The 20,853-nt window shown below is 32.6% G+C and overlaps 1 protein-coding gene across 1 annotated transcript; it reads right to left on the reverse strand.

Moving 5' to 3' along the window:
* Window positions 1–395: 395 nt before the first annotated feature.
* Window positions 396–10,837, reverse strand: LOC124357440 (small integral membrane protein 20). Its single transcript, XM_046809250.1, has 3 exons — window positions 10,453–10,837; window positions 973–1,029; window positions 396–774 (listed from the first exon to the last, which is right to left on the reverse strand). The coding sequence occupies exons 1-3, from the start codon at window positions 10,574–10,576 to the stop codon at window positions 761–763; spliced, it is 195 nt and encodes a 64-aa protein (XP_046665206.1). The 5' UTR covers window positions 10,577–10,837; the 3' UTR covers window positions 396–760.
* Window positions 10,838–20,853: the final 10,016 nt, after the last annotated feature.

The following is a 20,853-nucleotide window of genomic DNA, read 5'->3' on the forward strand; positions in this document are numbered from 1 at the left end:
AAGTGATCAGAAACTATGAGATCAAATACAAGAAAATTTTACAAATGCATTCATGCACTAAGAGAAATAGTTATGTAATTTGCATAAGAGAAATAGTTAAATAATTTGAATAAAAGCATTTTTTAAATATGATCTTAGGGTTCTGTTCAACTGTATTTAAAGATACAAGAAAAGAGTTAAACATTTCAATCTAAAGTAAATAAGTAGAAGTTAACAAATTGGTAAACTTTATACAAATACTTGTATTTCATCTGAAGCTTTTAGAGAAATATCATAGATTTTTACTAATTTGATAATTAGTACTGTATACAGAGTTAATAAAAATAGTAAACTGTGAGGATTTAATAACAAGGTAGACAGAGTTATTAGAAATAAAAATTATGAGGTTTTAATAACATTTATTGAACATGTCACATTATGGTACACAGAGTTAATCAAAATTGTGAAGTCTTAATAAAATTGATTAAACATGTAATATTATGATGAGTCAATAGTATTGCGAATTGCTATCACACTGTATTATATGCCTATTCCCATTGTAGAGTACGGTAGTGCCAGTAACAAATATCAAATAAATATATGTGTAATTATTAATTTGATTAAATTCAAAAAGAAATCTTTAAATATATTCCTTTCTTACGTTACCTCAAAGAAACTGCTTGGTTCTCTGACTCCATTCCTTGAGGCTCAATAGAAATATCATACAGTTGAATCAGAAAGTATTTGCTTTAAGAGTTCATGGTTCTGCCTCACTGGTCTTTCAATAGTATCTTTCTGTACAAGAGGCTGTTTGTTATACAACAAATGAAAATAAAAACAAAAGGCAACATTGTTTTATAAATGAAAGGTGGTCGGTGGTCTTTAAAATTTCATCAAACATTATACAATATAAGCACCATAGCCATGAAGACCGATTATAAAGCTTAAATCTTTAAATAACTAAAACTAACAAATGATAAATAAACATCTTACTTCCAGGTTGTACATTTTCTTGTTTAATATCCTTTCTACCAATGGCTTGTACTTGTTCTGTAAAACAAACAAAACCTAAATTAAAATATTGTAATATAAGACACAAACAAAAAAGCTGTCTTAAAACCATGTTACAAGTGGCCCTCTTAATTTTAAGCCTATAACAAAAAGATTTAACAATTTTACGCTCTTATTTTTAATTTTAGGATTATGAAAAGTGTTGTTTTTTTTTAAATACTAGGACTAAATTTAAGCTATTATTTAAACAAAAATCACTAATAGGCGTCCTTTTGGTTTGAATTCTCGATTTTTTATTCAGAAAATACTTTGTTTAAATATGGAAAAAGTACAAATATTGCAAAATCAATAAAAAAAAAAAAACATTAGGATGTGTATTAACCACACTATTCTACTTCAACCTACATAAAACTACTAGCATGCTATATTAACTGTTAGTAGTTAAATGGATCACAGCACTCTAAAGGCAGATGTATTATAATAGTACATGACAACAGTTAACCTACACTATCCCTTATTGATACCTATATAGAACACCTATGTATGATTTATTAACGGTTTTGTAATCATAATGATCATAATACTCTACAGGCAGAAGTGAGTTAAACATATCTTTAAAATGAGACATTTCCCATAAGTCAACACAAAAAATAAGGAAGTAAAAATGTTTGTAGATAACATTGTTATTATGTAATACAACTCAAGGTTTCACTATAGCTGACTCTTAATCAATTCTAATTTCTGCCATAATCAAGTAACTTATTTCAAATAATGAATGAGTATTTCACACTAACCAGAGCAGAATTTCTAGGTAGAGGTTTCATATATATAAATTAAAACTCTGTACTTTCACTTATTAGCCTTTACAGCACGGAATATGTCTGTTCATATGCCATCAGATTAATATGAAACACAGCATACTGGAATAGCCGTACAATCTTATTTTAGTTTATTGTGTACGTTATAAGCCACAAAAATGCTGTGAATGTGTAGGAATGCGTAAATGTATTGATTGAATACCGCTGAGAAGCAAATTGGATTGCCTGTCACATGAAAAAACCAATAAAAAACTAATGTTATTTTTTATTGACATTTTGTCTCAAAGATTGAGCCTTCGTTTCAGGGTCGTAGCCATAAACCCATGACTCATCACCAGTAATAACTTTTTTAAATAGCCCTGGGTCACTTTTTATCAAATCCAGATTGTCCTGTGCGATTTCAAACCGACAGTTCTTTTGGTCTTCTGTCAGCAGCCGAGGAACAAATTTTGCCGAAACACGGTTCATTTTTAAATCTTCGTGTAAAATGTTACAAACTGACGATTTTGGTATTCCTAAATCTTCTTCCAGCTCTCGGACAGTCAATCGACGGTTTTCATTAATTGCTGCACGAACACGTTCAACATTTTCAGCGTTTCTGGCCGTTGAAGGCCTGCCAGATCGGTCATCACTCTCCACTGATATGCGGCCATTTTTAAACCGCCTAAACCACTCTTTTATTTGTGTTTCGCCCATAGACACGTCAACTAGATTATTTCATAACTGATTTACAATCAAACTCATACTGTACTGTAACTTTACCACAGTTGTTATCAGATCATAGTTTTTTATCCTTCAAAATGAACATAGGTACAAATAATATTATAAAGAGGAGAATCAAAAAAAGGAAAATAAATAAATCAAACTTGGCACTGTTTGAATATTTACTGACGACCCAGAATTGGCTGGTAAACCTAGACCATATTGATCTACAACAAAACGTAGATAAATTGTTTTATGAGTTTTATTCAACTTTCTTGTACATATTTGATATTTGTTTTCCTAAGATGATTTTTAGTATTAAGGACGAGTCACATGTTAACTGGGTCGATGAAGAAGTTATTATATCCCAGACAAATCTAAAGGATCTGTATTGGCACACTAGAGATAATTCTAGTCACATTGTTAAGTTACAATACGCAAGAGCTAAAAGCCAACATGCCAACTTACTATGTCAAGTTAAAAAACAATTTTACAGGTTGAAGATAAGCAATGCAAAAAATATTTGCAAAGAGTTTTGGGACATCGTTAAACACTTAACATGTGATGAAAATGTAAATAGTTTTAATATTTATTTAAAGGATAAGGACGAGCTCATTTCTCACCCAAGCAATGTAGCAACTGTTTTTAACAATTATTTTGTAAGTGAAATTTTAAAACTAACCGGACCAACGGTGCAAGCTGATGTGAATCAAAATTCAGACCACCAACATGAGTCATCTGATGAATTTATCTTGTGGCCTACAGATGAGGAAGAAGTTAAGGAAACTATACTTAAAGTTAGTTCGAAGCGTAGTGCTGGTGTGGATGAAATTCCATGTAGCATATTAAAAGTATGTACAGATATTATTGCAAAGCCACTCACTATTATCATTAATAAGTCTTTTGAAGATGGATACTTCCCAAATGAAATTAAAACCTCCAAGGTTGTGCCTATACACAAGTGCAATGAAAGAGATCAAGTTAAGCAATATAGGCCAGTAGCTGCTCAAAGTGTATTCTCTAAAATAATTGAGATCATCTTTCTGAAAAGATTAATCCCTTACTTGGAGAAAAATCAAATTTTGAACAACCACCAGTATGGTTTCAGGAAATGTACCACAACAGATGCAATATTGGATTTGTTAATTGATTTATATGAGAATCTTGATTTAGTGGGTGAACAGTTGTGTATATTTTATGATATGACAAAGGCTTTTGATCTACTATCACATTATGTACTTCTCAAGAAGCTGTTAGCTATCGGGATAAGAGGCAGGCTATTGAAGTGGATCCATAGCTACTAGAAGGACAGAAAAATGATATTCAGGAACAGATGGTCTAACTGGACACTACCATTCAGAGGTTTCTCCCCCTATTAACACAGGTGTTCCTCAAGGTTCAAATTTGGGCCCCGTACTGTTTCTGCTCTATGTGAATGATTTACCACAATCAATAACAGAAGGTAAGGTCTGCCTATTTGCTGATGATGTTTGTCACTGTTTTGAAGACCTGAACAAGGATTTACTAAGATGCAGAGCACAGGAAGGTCTTAATGAAATGAGCAAATGGTGTAAGGAAAATAAGCTACTGCTAAATAAAGGCAAAACTAAGGCTCTAATGTTTTACAACAGGAAAAAACCAGATAGTGCCCCTTTACTACGGCTTGAGGGAGCGAGCATAGCAGTAGATGAAAGCGTGAAATATCTTGGCTTAACCATAAGCAGTGACCTAAGGTGGCAACAACACATAGAATCCATATCAGCGAGGCTTACTGCAGTATGTTACATGGTGCGAAGGCTCCAGTCAATTATGGACGAGGATGTGCTTTTGAAGGTGTACTTTGGATGCTTTCACAGTATCATCAGCTATGGCATTATCTTCTGGGGAAATAGTTTAATGGCGCAACGAATTTTTTTTATCCAGAAACACATCATAAGGACTATCTACAAAGTACCCTATCTAGCTCACTGTAGGGCACTCTTTGTACAGTTAAAGGTGCTAACATTGCCAGCCATCTATATTCTTGAATCCGCAATAATGGTAAGGAGGAAGCCTGAAATATTTATAAAAAATGACCAAGTACATCAATATGCTACAAGACAAAAGAAGAACGTTTATGTCAGCCAAGTAACATCCAGCCTAGCAAGAAGTGGCCCAAGATTCATGTTTGGGAAAATATATAATAGAATCCCTGAATAGCTGAAATTAAAGTAATTGAAGATATTTCAAAATTCAAGACAGCCTTGAAGGAATGCTTAATCCAAAGACCCTATTAATACCCTAGAGGAATATTTTATTGAAGAATAGACACTATATGACATGACGACCATGGCGCAATTGCGCTACCAGTGGGAGATTAACAAGAACAAGATTAGAAACTTTCTAGTTTTGTAGCGGTTCATATTTTCATATTTATTTTCCAAACTTTATTTATAAGTATAAAAACAGTTTTTATATGTCTTTTTGTAAAGAATTAAATGGAGTATAAGATAGCATGACTGAAAGTAAAAAAAATAAAATATATCAATAACACTACGTTGTGTCAAAATAAAAAACAAAATATTTTTGCTCAAAAAGTTTTTGTTAATTTTTCTTATTGGTATAAAAACGTTAAATAACAAATCAATGTGTTATATTATAATATTTATTATGATATTTATCTACAAAAAAAACAAAAACCCAGGGCACTATACCAATAAATAATTTGTTTATGAATTTTTAACCAGACCCTTGCAAAATCAGGCATTTTCGCTCTGCATTTTATGCATAACATATAGCAAAACGCCGCGGCACTTAAAGGGTTAAGAAATGTCTTCATTCTTCATTTTAAGATTTCTTTTCATTCTCAGAAACAGTAAAAAGTTGCACATAGCTCAATCTATTATCTGATGAATAGAGAAGTTTGGAGAGAGACAGGACATCCCTATGAAGCAAAATAATAGGTCACTTGTAATGCTACATGTATAAGGGAGTGTTATCGTGATGACGGAAGCACTCATCTAATCACCAAAGTTCCGGGCATTTCCTTCATATATCCTCTTATCGACTTCCAAATATAAGTCCTGAGTCTGGCCAAAGAGGACAAATTTCTGATACACAATTCCAAGGAGAAGAAAAAAACAACGATCATCTTCTTCACATTCATCTTGGTCTGGGAGAGTTGCGAGTCTTTTACTGATTTGATACTTGCTCAGTTTCTAGATCATAACTCGTAACACCAATCCTTATCAATTGTACTGATTTTGTAAATGAATACAGAAAAATAAAGTAACAATAAGGCAGGACCAAAAAATGTCCAATGCTGATTGATTAAAAACAATATCACAATCATGCTACAGTGAAAGCATGAGTTTGTTTTAATAATTTATAATTCATATATAACTAGTTTGGAAAAATTGGTGTATTATATTAGGTTTGTCTGTTTACTATCTCGGACCGTTGGAATAACTTTAACTTAGGATTAACGCAGGGCTTCTGAACTGGTTCTCGTAGATGTAAAAAACAAGTTATGACTTCCTGCTCTTGCAGGACATACATAATGTAGTGATAGATTTGTCATTTTTCTATAGTCAGGTCTGGACTGTGTGAACTATAGGGAGGTTGAGACAATGTTAACACACCGAATTTTGCCAGTAGGTGGCGCACATCAATCACACTATTGCACAGCACTGTACCATAGTTCTAATTATTTATGCTGAATCGCAGTAGGAAGTAGGCTCTTGTTAACTAGACGCGGTGCGTGGACATTGTTTGTTCAGTTAGACCGGTCAATCAGCTGATCGAGCTACGGTGATACGTTCCGATCCGGCTCGCTGGAGAGAGAGAGGGAGTCAGTCGAGTCTTGGAGTTTCCACGAGAAGGTGTACCGGTCCAGTTAAGAAGCTGAAGTTCTTTCTCTAACCCTATAGTTGGGATTTAGAGTAATTATTTTATCGCGTGTAAATTCAATTTCAAGTATTTAATTTCTTTAGTGCGTTTTAGTTTCCGATCTGCCTCCGTAATCTTCAAAGTAGTAAGTCCCGTACCAGCGTATAGTTAATATCTTTTATTTTTATAATACTGTAATTAAAATTTCTAAAGTTTCCCATATTTCAGAGTCTGAAAATTTAATTCAATTTATTTGAAGTATTGTGAATTAAATTTTGGTGATAAAGTAAATATCAAGTTTTGTGTTATATTAATTTTGAGTATTTTGAGAAGAGAACTTTTTATTTTGTTTTGTTAATTTAAACCATTTTTGGAGAAGTATACATTTTTAGTTTAATTTAAATTTTAATTCCTTTTTATCAGACTCTTAATTAGATTTGTTCGATTGAGTGACATTTTGAAGAAAATCGAATCACAAGTTTGTAAACTTTGTTAACCTTTTGGTGAAATTAAATTTCGGAATAAATCAAGTATTTCCGAAAAGTTGTTCTAATTTATAAAGTATTAGCTCCATACAAATTCAATATATGTACTATAATAACGGTACAGCACATTGTCATGGTGAAGTTTATAATTCTTCGCAATGCCTGGTCACAACGCGTGTTACGAGATTTCACAGGCGTGTCAGTACTTGCACTTAAAGTGCAGTATTTACAGTCGTTCCACTAAGCACAAATTCCTTGTGAACAATGTCTCATTGATAAAAAAAATAACAATCAGCATGGTTATGATTTTGTATCTTGACATCGAGCTTTTTTCGGACTCGGAGACTCCTGCATAGGCTATTCTGAACTTTAATGTTTCATTTCCGGGTTGAACTAGAACACCAAAGATTAATCTCCAGTGATAATGTTGTCGAGAAAATCTTCATCTTCCTGGATTTCAGTATCTAGCGCTAAAGTGTGTCACAAGCGCGTTCAGTGGCCTAGGCCTCGGCACTTTGGCGTCTGTTGCCAGTTCTCACATCGTAAACTCAGCTTGAATACAGGTGTGTTTCATTTTTCAGACACAGCAAAATGGTGGAAACTATTTAAAACTTTTCCTTATCTCAGTAACAATGTTGATGATTTGTGCAGAAATGGACGGATGCAGTTACAAAATGGGAATTGATTTTAGGTCTTGGCCTACGTAACATGCAGCAAGGGGCGGTATTCGTCCAATGAAAGAGATTAAAATTTGCTGCTTTATCATAACAGAGCTCTTACTATTAATCGACTAGAAGTAGGAGCGAGAATTGCGCAAGCATAATCACGGCAACTTACTGCAATCAGTCCTGGAGCGATTTAGAGTGGTCTCACACAGGCCACAAAGTACCAACGGAATGCAGATAAAAGCTGTTAGCTGTGGTAGCGATATCGCAGGACCCTTTTAGACTGCCAAAACAGTTTCATTGTTCTACTGCAATTCAGGTTCCCCTTCCTCACCTCATTAGTAGTAGTGTCTTGATGAAACAGCAACAATGAAGAGTAGTGTATTCTAAAATCTGCCTAAGTAGTGTATTCAATCTCAATATGGGGCAGTTTACACGAGCGAGCCAGAGTTGGCCGATCACAACTTGGAGGCACGACAATCACAAACAAGCTCTCACCACTACAGGAAAGCAGCCAACAGAAGCTACATAAGTACAGCAGTACATAAGTGCGAGCATTGGAAGGAATCAGAGGAGCTACCAGTCGATCGCTAGTAGCAGGTGTAATATGAATGCCGGTGTGTTCCAAGTAAAACTGTTTATATAATAAATTAGTTCTATGAACAATCCAACCATCTTGGACATGACAATTATTCGTTTTTATATTACTTTTATAAAGCATAATGTTAGATATCATAACTGATAACACAACACTAAAATGTGAAAAATAACTATTAAATACAAAAATGTACATGTTTTTAAAACTGAAAATAGTAAATTAATTACTCCCACAGTCAAGTAGAGTAAGTATCAATTCTCTCATAATCCTATTAAATTTGTACTAAAAATGTATAAGGGTGAATGTTAAAACTCCAAATATTTATAAAAACCAAAAAGGTAGGGCTCATAGCTGATGACTGATTATTCCTGTAGGCTAAACATCATGTCCTTTCCTATCCCACATATTTTAATATCCATAAAATTTATTATCACATATATTTATAGCATATACTATCTAAATCGTATTAAATGTAGAAATTAATTTACTCTTTTAGTCTATCAAAAAAAGTTGTTGGATTTTTTTTTAATTAATTTACTTATGTATATGTTAAGTTAGAATAAAGCAAGAAGTTTATATTTCAGTAATATTTTTAAACAAACATTTTATGACGCGAAATTTAACTACTAGCATAGGTAAGAAAATCTACTTAAAAAGTACTATAATCGTACAATAAATAAGGATAACAAAATTTCAGGTAAAATTATTTATAAATATTTTTCTAAGATGATCTATCTGATTTTAAATGACAAAACAAACAAATAAAAATGATAAAATATTAACATCATAGTAGGCTAATGTTTATACGTTATTGAGCATGTATGGACTCCTCTAAAACCAAATCCACAGAGATTCATATTTGGAGAAAGATTGGCATGCCCACGAGGTTCGGCGATCGCTGTGACAACTAGTAGCCAGTGTAAACCGTTCAATGCTCCTCCAAACACTACTATGACTCCAGGGCTGCGACACACAGATATCGGCTGCAATCTAGTAGTAGTAGCGGTTGTTTACGATTGTCGCTCCTACACTCAGCTGTCAACCAACTCCTGCAATGGTCAAGTAAACCACTCCATTTAATTTGGTACACTAGTAAATTGTGCCAAGACTGATCACCACAAATTGCCATGATTAGGAATCCGCAATTCCCGCTCACATGTGAACTAGGCCTTACGACAGTCACAATGATGACTTGTGTTCAATTTATGTAATAGCAAGTTGTAGAAATTTTCACGGTTTGTGTATTATATTCAAGGCTTATTTAAGGTGTTTTCACGGTGAATGAAATTTCACGGTTTGGACGGGAAGTGGAAATTTATATTTTACTGATTGTACTATCTCAATGTTTTTAGTTAACCACAATCGGTGTGGGACAGGACCAAAGGTGCTGCTGCAGAACCATAATACCTTTCACAAGATTTTCAAAAATCGGCTATTCCAAAATTGAACTGTTGTTGTTTCTTTATTTAGTTTTTAAGCATTTCCCTTATGAAAAACCGGTATCAATTTACAAAATCGTGACCATGGAAAGGTATGTTAATTTTTTTTTCCTGAAAACTACAATTTTTCCTGAAAACAATAGTGAAGAAAAAATTCGTCGGCAACGAAAATCAAAGGAGTTACGATTTTTTGAAATCCTCTGAAAACTCTGTTTTTGACAGTACCTCTGGCAATTTTACTGAAATGATGACGTTAATCCTGTCAACGATGCCTGCCCGCTGCGCAGTGCTGCGCACTGCTTGCTCTTTTAGAAAAAAAATTAACTCGAGCTTGCAAAAGTCGAATCCCAGATCACGTGATGCCCCTGATCCTTAACCCTCCAAGTGTTGTTCGACAAAATTTTGTCGGTTATTTTCCATCCTTAATGCAATAATGGCCGAAAGGCATCAATATAATACAATGATATACTTTCCCCCCAGTTTATATGCACCTGTGATAATAATACTTGGCTATAAATGCCCAACCCATGAAAAAAGTCCATTTTTCATGGTCACGGTATTGTAAATAAATACCGAAAAACCAACAAATATTGTGAAGTGTAAAAGCAGACATTTATTGTAAATATTATCCCATTCTCCCTAAAGGCTTAGAAGAGATAGCCCAGTTTTTAGGTTATGTTATGAAGTACCTACTGTTTTGTTGCATATGTACCAACAATAATCTCCCTCCACAGAATTACTTTTATATTCCTGATCAGAATACAAAGCACCAAATTAAAATAAAATATACCCAAATCTTTGATAGACCTAGGGCACATCGGTAACACATTCCAAACAAACTTCTAAATAAGACATGGATAATGCAAAGCTGTTGAAGAATTAACTTACTATAATAATCTGGGTTGATCATAGGTGAAATTATAACCGGATAAACCGCTAAACCTAGAAATGCTACACAAGAACCAATAAAAACACCATATCTCCATCCAACAAGCTTTCTTTGGTGTCTCATCGAGAAGTACTATAGTAGGCTACCACGGACTAGGGTGTCAGGAAATTTTTTATTAAGAGTTGAGTTCTCTCAAAATAGTCACAAAAATAATAACTTAAAAATTATTAACTTTTTAACTAAAAATAATTTATTATCCTCCTCTTTTTAAACACACGTAATAAACTATCAATTAGTTGAAAGGAGAACGAACTGACTTCGACTAAGTCACAGACAAACAAACAGCATACACGCACATTTTTTCTTCTGGATTGATAAAAGCAGACTTTGTGTTTATACATAAATCCTTACAAAAAAAGTCTCTAATTGTTAGCTCTAGGCTAATAGGCTTCGGGAAATCCCATGCCGCCTCAATATACCATTTGATTCTTGACGTAGGGGACTTGTAAGAATCTAGGATAACTTCTTGCTAAGAGTCCATCAGGCTTCCTTGGATGAAGCACCGTTTTCACGTTACATTTATTTTAACAGTCTGCAGAGAGTTATTTTGTTTTACATAAATTTCTTAATTTATCTCAAAAAACTAGTAATTCTTAAAAAATGTATAGATCGTTTGACTGAAGAATTTGAGCTAAGTTTTAAAAATTCATCCCATACTTATTCTTCATTTATTTTAAACCTTGACTTCTAGCATGGTTATATGCAGGGCTCGTAAAAAAATTATGGTTGCCTGTAAAGTCGGTTTTACGGGCGAAGATTTTACGTGACAACGTCTTTTTCTCGGTAGAATATTTATTGATATGAATATTATTAAATTGCACAATAGGAACAAGGAATTGAATGAAAATAAGAATTGCACAAATTTTAACTATAGAAATATATTTTGTTTACTAAAACATTGTACATAATTTGAAATTAATTAAAATTTGTTATTGTAAATGGTAAAGTTGAATAAAACATTTACTAAAATTGGAATTTGAAATTCTTGCTAAACACAGTTAAATTCTAACTCCGCGCGTGGTGATTGGTCGGTTTAGTTCGTTTGTTTGGTCGCACTGTTATGACAGGTTAGAGGTTATAATTTGTTATTTTAAATGTTTGACTAGCAATACGCGCTGTTTCTTCTCAATCGACTGAATTACGATTGATTGCAGAGTGATTTAAACTAATAATTTACTTAACACTATCAACATTTGTCAATAGTATGACATAACCTATAAACTCAGTTTCTCAACTTTTGTGTCAATCTAACAATTAATCAATCAATCATAGTTTACGATAATGAAATATCAGTGTACAATTATTTACCTTTATTGTTGTAGTTGTTGTAAATGACGAATCTAAGCACTCCACATTTTCACGAATAAACATAGTTATCTGCTTTATCCCGTGCGGCGGACCCACAGTTATCTGCTTTATCCCGTGCGGATCCCGTGCGGCGGACCCACTGGACGGGCATCGTAACGTTACCGGGCGTTACACTTTTTCATGAGTGACTCCGAGCCGCAACCTAATTTAAGACGTTGTCACGTCAAAAGATATGTTCCATAGTCTCACTATGACCTAAAGTACATCTCAAACATAATAGAGCGAAATACTGACCAATGGTATATAGGTTTTTATTTATATTGGCGTGACCAATTCTTAATCTTAGAATTTTGATTATTTCCCATTTATTCATTTAAACATTTTTGAACCATGTATATTCTGACATAGTTTCAACAACTTCTTTATACCATAGGGTTTATTTACTCCTATAAACAGATCATTGCTTTTTAACACGCTTTTATATTTGAGAAGTATAATTATTTTTGGTACGCTTTGAAATCGTATAAACATCTTAAACAAATTTATATAAAAGCTAATAATTCACTATAGTTTTAAACCAGTATCAAACTACCAACTACATCTTTACAAATCCTATGTTGTGGTAAAACGTTGATATTAGTTTTTAATATATTATGAACACCCTCCTAAAATGATGCTTTATATATTTGTACTTGTGACTTATGCCACAGAAAAACAGGACTATGGCAATGTTTTAAAATGAAAGATATCTCAAAACATGTTTTTGAACACTCAAAGATTATTGTGTGTTATCTGTTTTGTGTGTCTGTTGTTAAAGGGTCTGTATATGTGTTTGATATATAATTGTTCAATTTTCGTGCCATCTTTGATTGCCTCGTTTGCTAATTTGTCATCTTTTTCATTGCCAGAAATACCTATATGACTTGGAATCCACTGCAGGGCAATATTTTTCTTCGATTCAAATATTTGGAATATAATTGAAAAGCTTAGATTTTTCGATAAACCTTCGAGCTGCTTTCTATATAGCGCTTACTGCTGCCTACGAGTCTGTTAATATAACAAAATCATTAAAGTCTAAATTATTTATATATTCAATACATTTTAAAATTTCTATTAGTTCGGCTGTATAACTAGACGAAAAAGGGTTTAAAGAGTATTGACCTGATATATTGAGCAGCGGAATATAAAAGGCAGACCCAGAACCATCTTTTGTTTTAGAGCCATCTGTAAAAACACAGATAGTCTTTGTATGTTGTGTTAAGTTTCTGTTTTATTGCCTGCAAAATAACTTTTTCATTTTGAAGATGCTTATTAATTATACACTCATTGTTATCTGTTATATTTATACTGGTGCTATGTTTTTCGTTACTGCCAACCATAAAAAGAGATTATTTAAAATCCCATTGATTTTTAGGTTCTTCATTAATAGAGAAATTAGGGTTCACCTGAGAAATGTTTTAAATGGTTATAAAAATAAAGGTATCTTCTTCTTTTCACAATACTGCATATCTAAATATGTCGAGTTTAATTACATCAAGCCAAAATAAGCAGGATATTGTTTATATTGAGTAATAATCTTATAGATTAATCTTTCAGTTAACATATTTCTTTTTAGACTTAAAGGCATTATTGCTGCTCCTGCATGCAAAGCTGTAATGATATAAATGCCCCAAATGCAATTCTTAATGCTTGATTTTTAATATTGTATAGTTTGTGCTCAATTCAACTTTGGCAATGTGTCTATACAGAAACCATCCATAATCTAACCTACTTCTGATAAGATTTGTAAAGCTGCTGTACAAATTCTGGATGCGCTCCACTTGTTCTGCAACTGATTTATTCCTATATATTAAAGTCCTTTTGATATTGTTGTAATATTTTATTAATATGAGTCTTGAAAGTAAGCTTATTATCTATAAAAATACCTAGAATTTTCATTGTATCAACTACAGTTCCTTTCATAAAGTATTGAAGGTCAGGATCAACAACTTATAAAATACCTTGAAAGGCTCGATGAAATCATATGATTATAGCATCTAGCTCTTTTAATTCCTTAGAGGCATATAGAATAATAATTATGAACACCCTCCTAAAATGGTGTTCATCCTACCTAGTAACCGAGCTTAATGTAAACTTTTCTGATAGGTATAGGTTTAGGAGACTAAATGCCACAGAAAAAAAGGACTATGGCAATGTTTTAAAATGAAAGATATCTCAAAACATGTTTTTGAACACTCAAAAGTATTGGAATTCAGGTTTTAAATAGGTTTATAAAACCTTTTAGGTATTTCGCTCCACATTACAGTACCTATGTCATGCGACACAGGAAATTAATACATTTCAGTCCTTTTACACGGTAACTTGGTTTTTTCTTTGAAACATTTACATTTTAATTGTACTCAGTACTGCTGCACTTAATGTGCAGACATACTGCCACTTTTCTGTCAAAATAATGTCTCATGTTGGGAATATTATTTCAGTCAAATGGGCGAAGTCATACCTCTATTCACATATTAATCAGTAGTATTGTGTTGAGCTATACAATGCAGAAACTGCTTGAAAATTGTAATTAATTCTACTTGCTTTAGTTATAATGATAAGAACGTTAGAAATAGAGGACGTTTTGATTACAAAGCAGAGTGCAATTACTTGTTTCTTTTTATATTATTAGTATATATCTCTTTCCCCCAAAGACAGTAAACTTTAAATATAAAACGTATTAAATTTATGATGACAATTTTATAATTTCTAAGTACTTAAGTAATTAATCTGCAAATACATAATATAAATTATATTTTTGATAAATAATTTAGAGTTAAACTATTTATAAATCACAAATATGTTTGAGCTAACTTTGTCAAAAATATACAACAGGTGCTGTAACCTTAATAATAAATAAGAGATTTATTCTATCCGTATGACAATCGGCAAGTTGGGTGTTGTGGGGGAGTGGAGCGTACATATTTAGAGATGTTCTGATTTACTCCAGCCCATGGAATGATTTGGTCACTCCAGTCTAGATCCCTTGTCGCTGTATCACGTTTTCAACAAGGATCTGTTCATTTTGTTCATCGATTTTGCAATTGACTATATTCAATTTATGCCATTTATACTCTATCATTAGTGCTAATTATACTTGTTTTATTATTTAAACGGGTTTCTGTATTGATGCGATTACGATTGGCAACTCAGATTAATGTCATTTGTAACTATACTTTAATTATTTAAGAAAAAGTATAGCGGTGTCAGGTCTGGGAAGCACAAAGGCCATGCAATGGGCGCTGCACGGCCAATCCGTTGACCTGAAAAGAGGTAATTGAGACATCCCGGACGTCAGTTAGATAGTATGGTGGTGCGCCATCTTGCATGAAGTAAACATTTCACTCTCGGTCATCCTCATCCTGTTTTACCAAACGTTGTTGCAAGATGTCCAGGTACACTATCTCGTTGATGGTTCTCTCTTGGAAAAAATGGACCGAACATTTTCTTCTTGTTCAACGCACAAAACACGTTCAGCTTAGAACTATCATGAGCATGTTGTATTGTTTCATAAGGATTTTCACTGTCCCAAATCCTACACTTATATGTGTTAACTTTGCCAATTAAGTGAAAAGTGACTTGTCAAAAATGATGATGTTGTCCAAGAATATATAGTTCATTATCATCGAATCGATTTAACGTATCCGCAAATAAGTCTTTAATTGCTTATAAAAGCGACAATCTGTACGGTTTAAAATGCAAACGTTTTCTCAGCATACGCCTAACCGTCGTATGTGGGTCTTGCAGCTTACAAGATGCACATTTTCATAGAGCTGTTGGCAAAACTTTGTCTTTGTCGTTGTCACAGATTTTGATTCTTCAAACCAAAACACAGGTAGCACGCTCCAGTCCAGTAAAGGCAGCCATCTTTAATGTAACTGCCGCTAGGGCTGATGCGACACGATTCAACACCTGATGTGTTTCCCACTACAAGGAGTAAAACCAACACTGTACCTTTTTTAAATAAATTTGTAAAACCTTATTGAATCACCCTGTAGTCTAATAGTGTGTTTTATACCTTTGCCTCTAATTAACTTAATAGCTACAAAATCAGTTTTGGGTTTTTACTCAATGCATTGCTAGGCCAGCAATTATAAATGTAAAGGTACAAACCACCATTCTTTCAACAATTTTAATCTTTTTACATTTACAAAACAAAGCTATAACTAATTAGTTATGAAAAAACACAATGTGTCTTCCAAGTACTTATTTACTACATTTAATAAAACAAAATTATGAAAAGTGAAATTTAAAAATTAACCATACAAAAGTAAGTACACCTTAATATTGAAAGACATATTAATCGGATAAGCCAGAAAAAATACACAAGGTTCCATTTCTTCCAACATATTGTTAAAAATTTCATTTGGGCCCGCAGATATTTTTGTTCTTAAGTTTTACTTAGTGGTATATCACTAGTGTATCACATTTTAGGCATCACAATTCTGATTTTAGATGTCAGGGTGATACTGATGAATCTAAATGGATAAATGTATGTATAGGGTAAAGAACAAAACTGGTTTTATACTGTTGGAAGTAATTAAATAGAAAAATATTTACTTTTAGCTTTGTGGTGTAAATTTAAGTCTAAGAATGACATACAAGATAGATCAACTTGCTCCCGCTCCGTCCAGTTGCTACTTGGATGGATTCAGGTTCCTGCTAGAGTTATGAACGCTTCGTTTTCAAGATATCTCGCATTTGCCTAACTATCCATTACATTATCTGTGGTATAAACTGCATTTATGTTTGGTATGTAAAAATAACTATTATTATTATTATTATTTAAAAAAGCCAAAAGGCAAATTATTACGAAAAAACTCCATACCGGCCAGGGCATAGCTGAACCTGACGATTCGTTTATTTTATTTCACTTTACTTTTTTAAAATAAATGTGACGCCTGTTAACTACAGAAATGATCAAATGAATCAATTTAAAGCCAAAGAAGTTATCTAACAGACCAGAAAACAAGGATGGATAAATTTAAGTACCGAGATCAGTGATGATAAATCTACAACTCATGAATGGAAAATAGCACAAAATTTAAAAATAGTACAAAAACTTAAAAATAGTACAAGCACTCATAATAATTAACTTTGATTTAGCAGAGAAATTTATGAGTTACATTGTACCCTATTACGTAGCACAAAATCATGACATAAATTATCCTTTAATCGAATGACAGGAATCACAATTTGGTTAGCTATTATGATATGAAAAACCCTTTGAGAGCCATTCAATCAAAAAAGAAGTATATCATTCATTCAACATCAGTCATCTCCCGAAGTTCTGAAAATACTACTTAACATATACAACAAGATATGGAATAAAAGGTGACATACATGTACAGTGTACGGAACTTAAAATAATCGTCATATTGAAACCCACTAAAAATAAAATTATGAAAAATAATATAGGCCCATATTATTAATATCATACCTTATGAAAATTATGAACACAATTATGAAGAATAGACTTGTGTGGCTTGTAAATAAATTAAAAATTATTCCTGACACTCAATTTGGATTTATGAAAAACTGTAGCTGTCAAGATTTCTTACTTATCTTTATACGGATATCCATCTTGCATTAATCCATAGAGAAAACGTTATCGTTACTCCATTTGGCTACAGGAGCTTATGATAATGTGTGTACCTACATTACTGAGAAATAATATATCGCTAATATTCCAACCAAATATATTATCCTCTTCAGTACATGGCTTACTGATAGATGTCTGCATCTGATACTTCCTAATGATACTGGTATAAGGCACACATGTAAGGATTTACGCAAGGAAGCGTTATTAGTCCTATCTGTTCTCCATTTACATATCGGATATAAAATTCTACCTACCAAAAAATTCAGTCCAGTTTGCTGATGATATAACGCTACATACTGGTCACAAAAAATATTATAGTGCACATAATCACATGCAGTACGCCCTAAATGATATCGTTAAAAGGTTTTGTAACGACCCGAACTTAATATGAATTATAATTCAAATAATATTGACAACTTAATTTAGGTATAACAATTTTTAACAACAACAAGATTAAACTAGGTATAACAATTTAAACAGAAATTATGCTTTATTTGTTTATATAACAATTTCACCCTATTAGTAAAATGTCTTAATATTTAATTAAAGACATAATAGTTATAAAGTGTAAAGCAGTGTTGAAAGTAAGTGAATAGGACAGCAATAAGACTGCTGACAATGCAGACTCAGCACCTGCGTGTGCTGGAAGGCAGTCTAGATCAGGCCTCAGACTCGTTAACATGTGATTCTCTGTAGCTCTATTATAATAATTTTCTAAATTCTTTAAACAATGTAATTAAATATATTTTATTCGAAGTGCTCTCCCCTTCTATACCAATCGGAATTGTATATTTTTATAAATTAATCAATAATAAATAGTGTTTTGAAGTACAAACGTTGTTGTGGAAAATTCATTTCTTTTCTGGAATCATCCGGTGGTGGCAGCGGATACCATAAAGATCCCCAATCGGACGCGTTACAGGTTCATAAATTACATCTAGAATTGAATGCCAACAAAAGTCATATTACTATTTTTTTAAAGAAAAAGGACATGTAACAAAAATAATTTGTGTTTTTATATTTATGGTCATGAAATAAAAGTGTCAAACAGTATTAAACTCTTAGGTAACACTTGATAGTAAACTAACCTTTACAGAAAATATTTGGAACTTCTGTACCCAGTGTCAAAATGACTTAAGCTTACTTACAATTTACATTTGGCAGACAAGTAACTAATCCTGACTTGATAATTAAAATAGATAAATTCTTGATATTGGCAAACCTTGACTATTATAGTTTTAGGTTTGGCCATGTTTCTCAGTCTATGCAAAATAAATTAGATGTTAATCAAAACCAAGCTATGAAATTGCCTCTGAATGCATTTAATTCAACTTCTATCATATACCTACTTACAGAAAACTTCACTTTGTTATTAAATATAAGAACAAAACTATTGCAGAAAGAGTAACGTATAAGTTAACAAATTACCAAGAACACCCCGTATTCCATAAAACAACATATATTAATCTACAAACTAATATATCAGACTATTGGGCGAAAAATAAAATCCCATTGTACATACAAGTTTGAAGTCAAATTTCTGATTTCAATCCTTACATGACCCAAATACAAAAAGACCAAACCATTACGATTTCAATTAACCAATTTTAATGAACAGTCGTAATATAGCTTTCAATAGTACACTTAATGAAGAGAAGATAAGTAAAAAAATATTGTAATTTTATTGCAATTCAGCAACTCACAAATAGGTGCTTGGAACAAACTACAAAGACAATCTGATGGTATACAATGATGGCTCAAAATATGAAGAAAGTACTGGAGTAGTCTTCTACATTTCATCATTAAATAAACAAAAACAGATTTATGTTAAACAAAAATATGTCAAAATAATTGGCAGAAGTGATGCATTTACTTTGAGTATGTGGTTACATTAAACATAATCAATTAACCGATATGCTCTCATTCTTAGGCAACTGTTACAGCTTTAGAAAACTGCAACAAGGGATTTAAAGATGGCATTGTCTTGATTGTTTATCAACTTTTGGTAGAAACTAGAAATCTTACACATTTACCAGCCCCAATTGAGGACTACAAACATTATCAACAAAAAATGTATGGAACACAATTTACAAATCTTATATAGCAATCATCTAAGGCTTGATGGATTAAACAGATACAAAACCACTTTACTAAACACCCATGTTTTAAAACATACAATTTCAGAAAAAGGGAAATTATCAATACTTGCAGACTGAGACTAGGACAGGCAAATGTAAATTCTTGTTTTTCTAAAATAAAAGGATATTTTACTCCATTCTGTTTGAAATGCACAATGGCTAAGGTTGAAACAGCAGAACATGTTCTATAGAATGCTCTAAGTACAATTATGCAAGACACCACTATTTCAAAATAATAAAATCACCAAGTCCAATAAATATGCAATCCTCAAGAAATATACTAATAAACCTGTTGAAACAAACAGAGATGGAAATCTTCAGGAAAATTCACACATTTTTATTCATTATTCAATGAACAATATAAAACTAAGCACACAGAACGACACAGCACTTAGTACACATAAATGTTATCTTGTCCTAGGTTCTTCCACCCGTTGTCCACCTTTTCGGGATAGGCTATGGCTATGCCTGAAGGACACCAGGCAGAGAAGATCGCATTATTTTATCCGTTTCTCTATATCCTTCTATATTAGGGATCCCTAGCATATCTTATACTATTGACTAAACTACATACAAGAGTTATAACACACAACTTGTTTGTTTATTTTGTTTATGTATATTATGAATAACCGTTTACATAAGTTATATTTGACAAAAAAACAAATAAATGAAGTTGAAGATTGAAAAAGAACGTATGCGATTCTACCACAGAGGAATTTGTAATACCTTGATGTTAGGGATAATGGAATGGTGATGAGACAAACTAAATACAAATCATGAGTTACTCTATGTATAAAATTATTAAACCCCATTGGCCATTCATTAATATAGTAATCATTGTTTTACAGGCAATCACAAGGGCCGAGTGATTTTTGGTCTAAACCAATACTTGGAAATCTAAATTTGTCCTCCTCCGTAGACTAATGGTATTAGTCTCGGCTCTCTAACTGAGAGATCACGGGTTCGAATCCCGGGGAGGTCCAATCAGGCAAAGACACGAATGATAGAGTACTTTGCAAATAAAAAAATATCAGTGTAATAATAAATTAGAGTACTTTGCAAAAAAAATGAAATACCATTGTAATAAATCAGTGTACATCGAAGCCAGCATAGCTTGACAGCTGAGGCTTAAAAAAGAGATAAAAAAAAAATCTAAATTTAAAAAAATTAATGTATATCGAGGCTTCATAGAACTCCCGAAGCGGGCCTCCTTGCAAAAAGAGGGGAAAAAAGACACTTGGTTTAATCGGGTT

Source organism: Homalodisca vitripennis, chromosome 3, assembly GCF_021130785.1.
Source record: "Homalodisca vitripennis isolate AUS2020 chromosome 3, UT_GWSS_2.1, whole genome shotgun sequence".
In the NCBI taxonomy this organism is placed as follows: domain Eukaryota; kingdom Metazoa; phylum Arthropoda; class Insecta; order Hemiptera; family Cicadellidae; genus Homalodisca; species Homalodisca vitripennis.

Excerpts from the sequence above, each read along its gene's own strand:
- LOC124357440 (XM_046809250.1), bottom strand. The coding sequence starts at position 10,576 with ATGAGACACCAAAGAAAGCTTGTTGGATGGAGATATGGTGTTTTTATT. Across the intron at positions 1,030-10,452 it reads GATCAACCCAGATTATTATA|AACAAGTACAAGCCATTGGT; the intron begins GTAAGTTAATTC and ends TTTGTTTTACAG.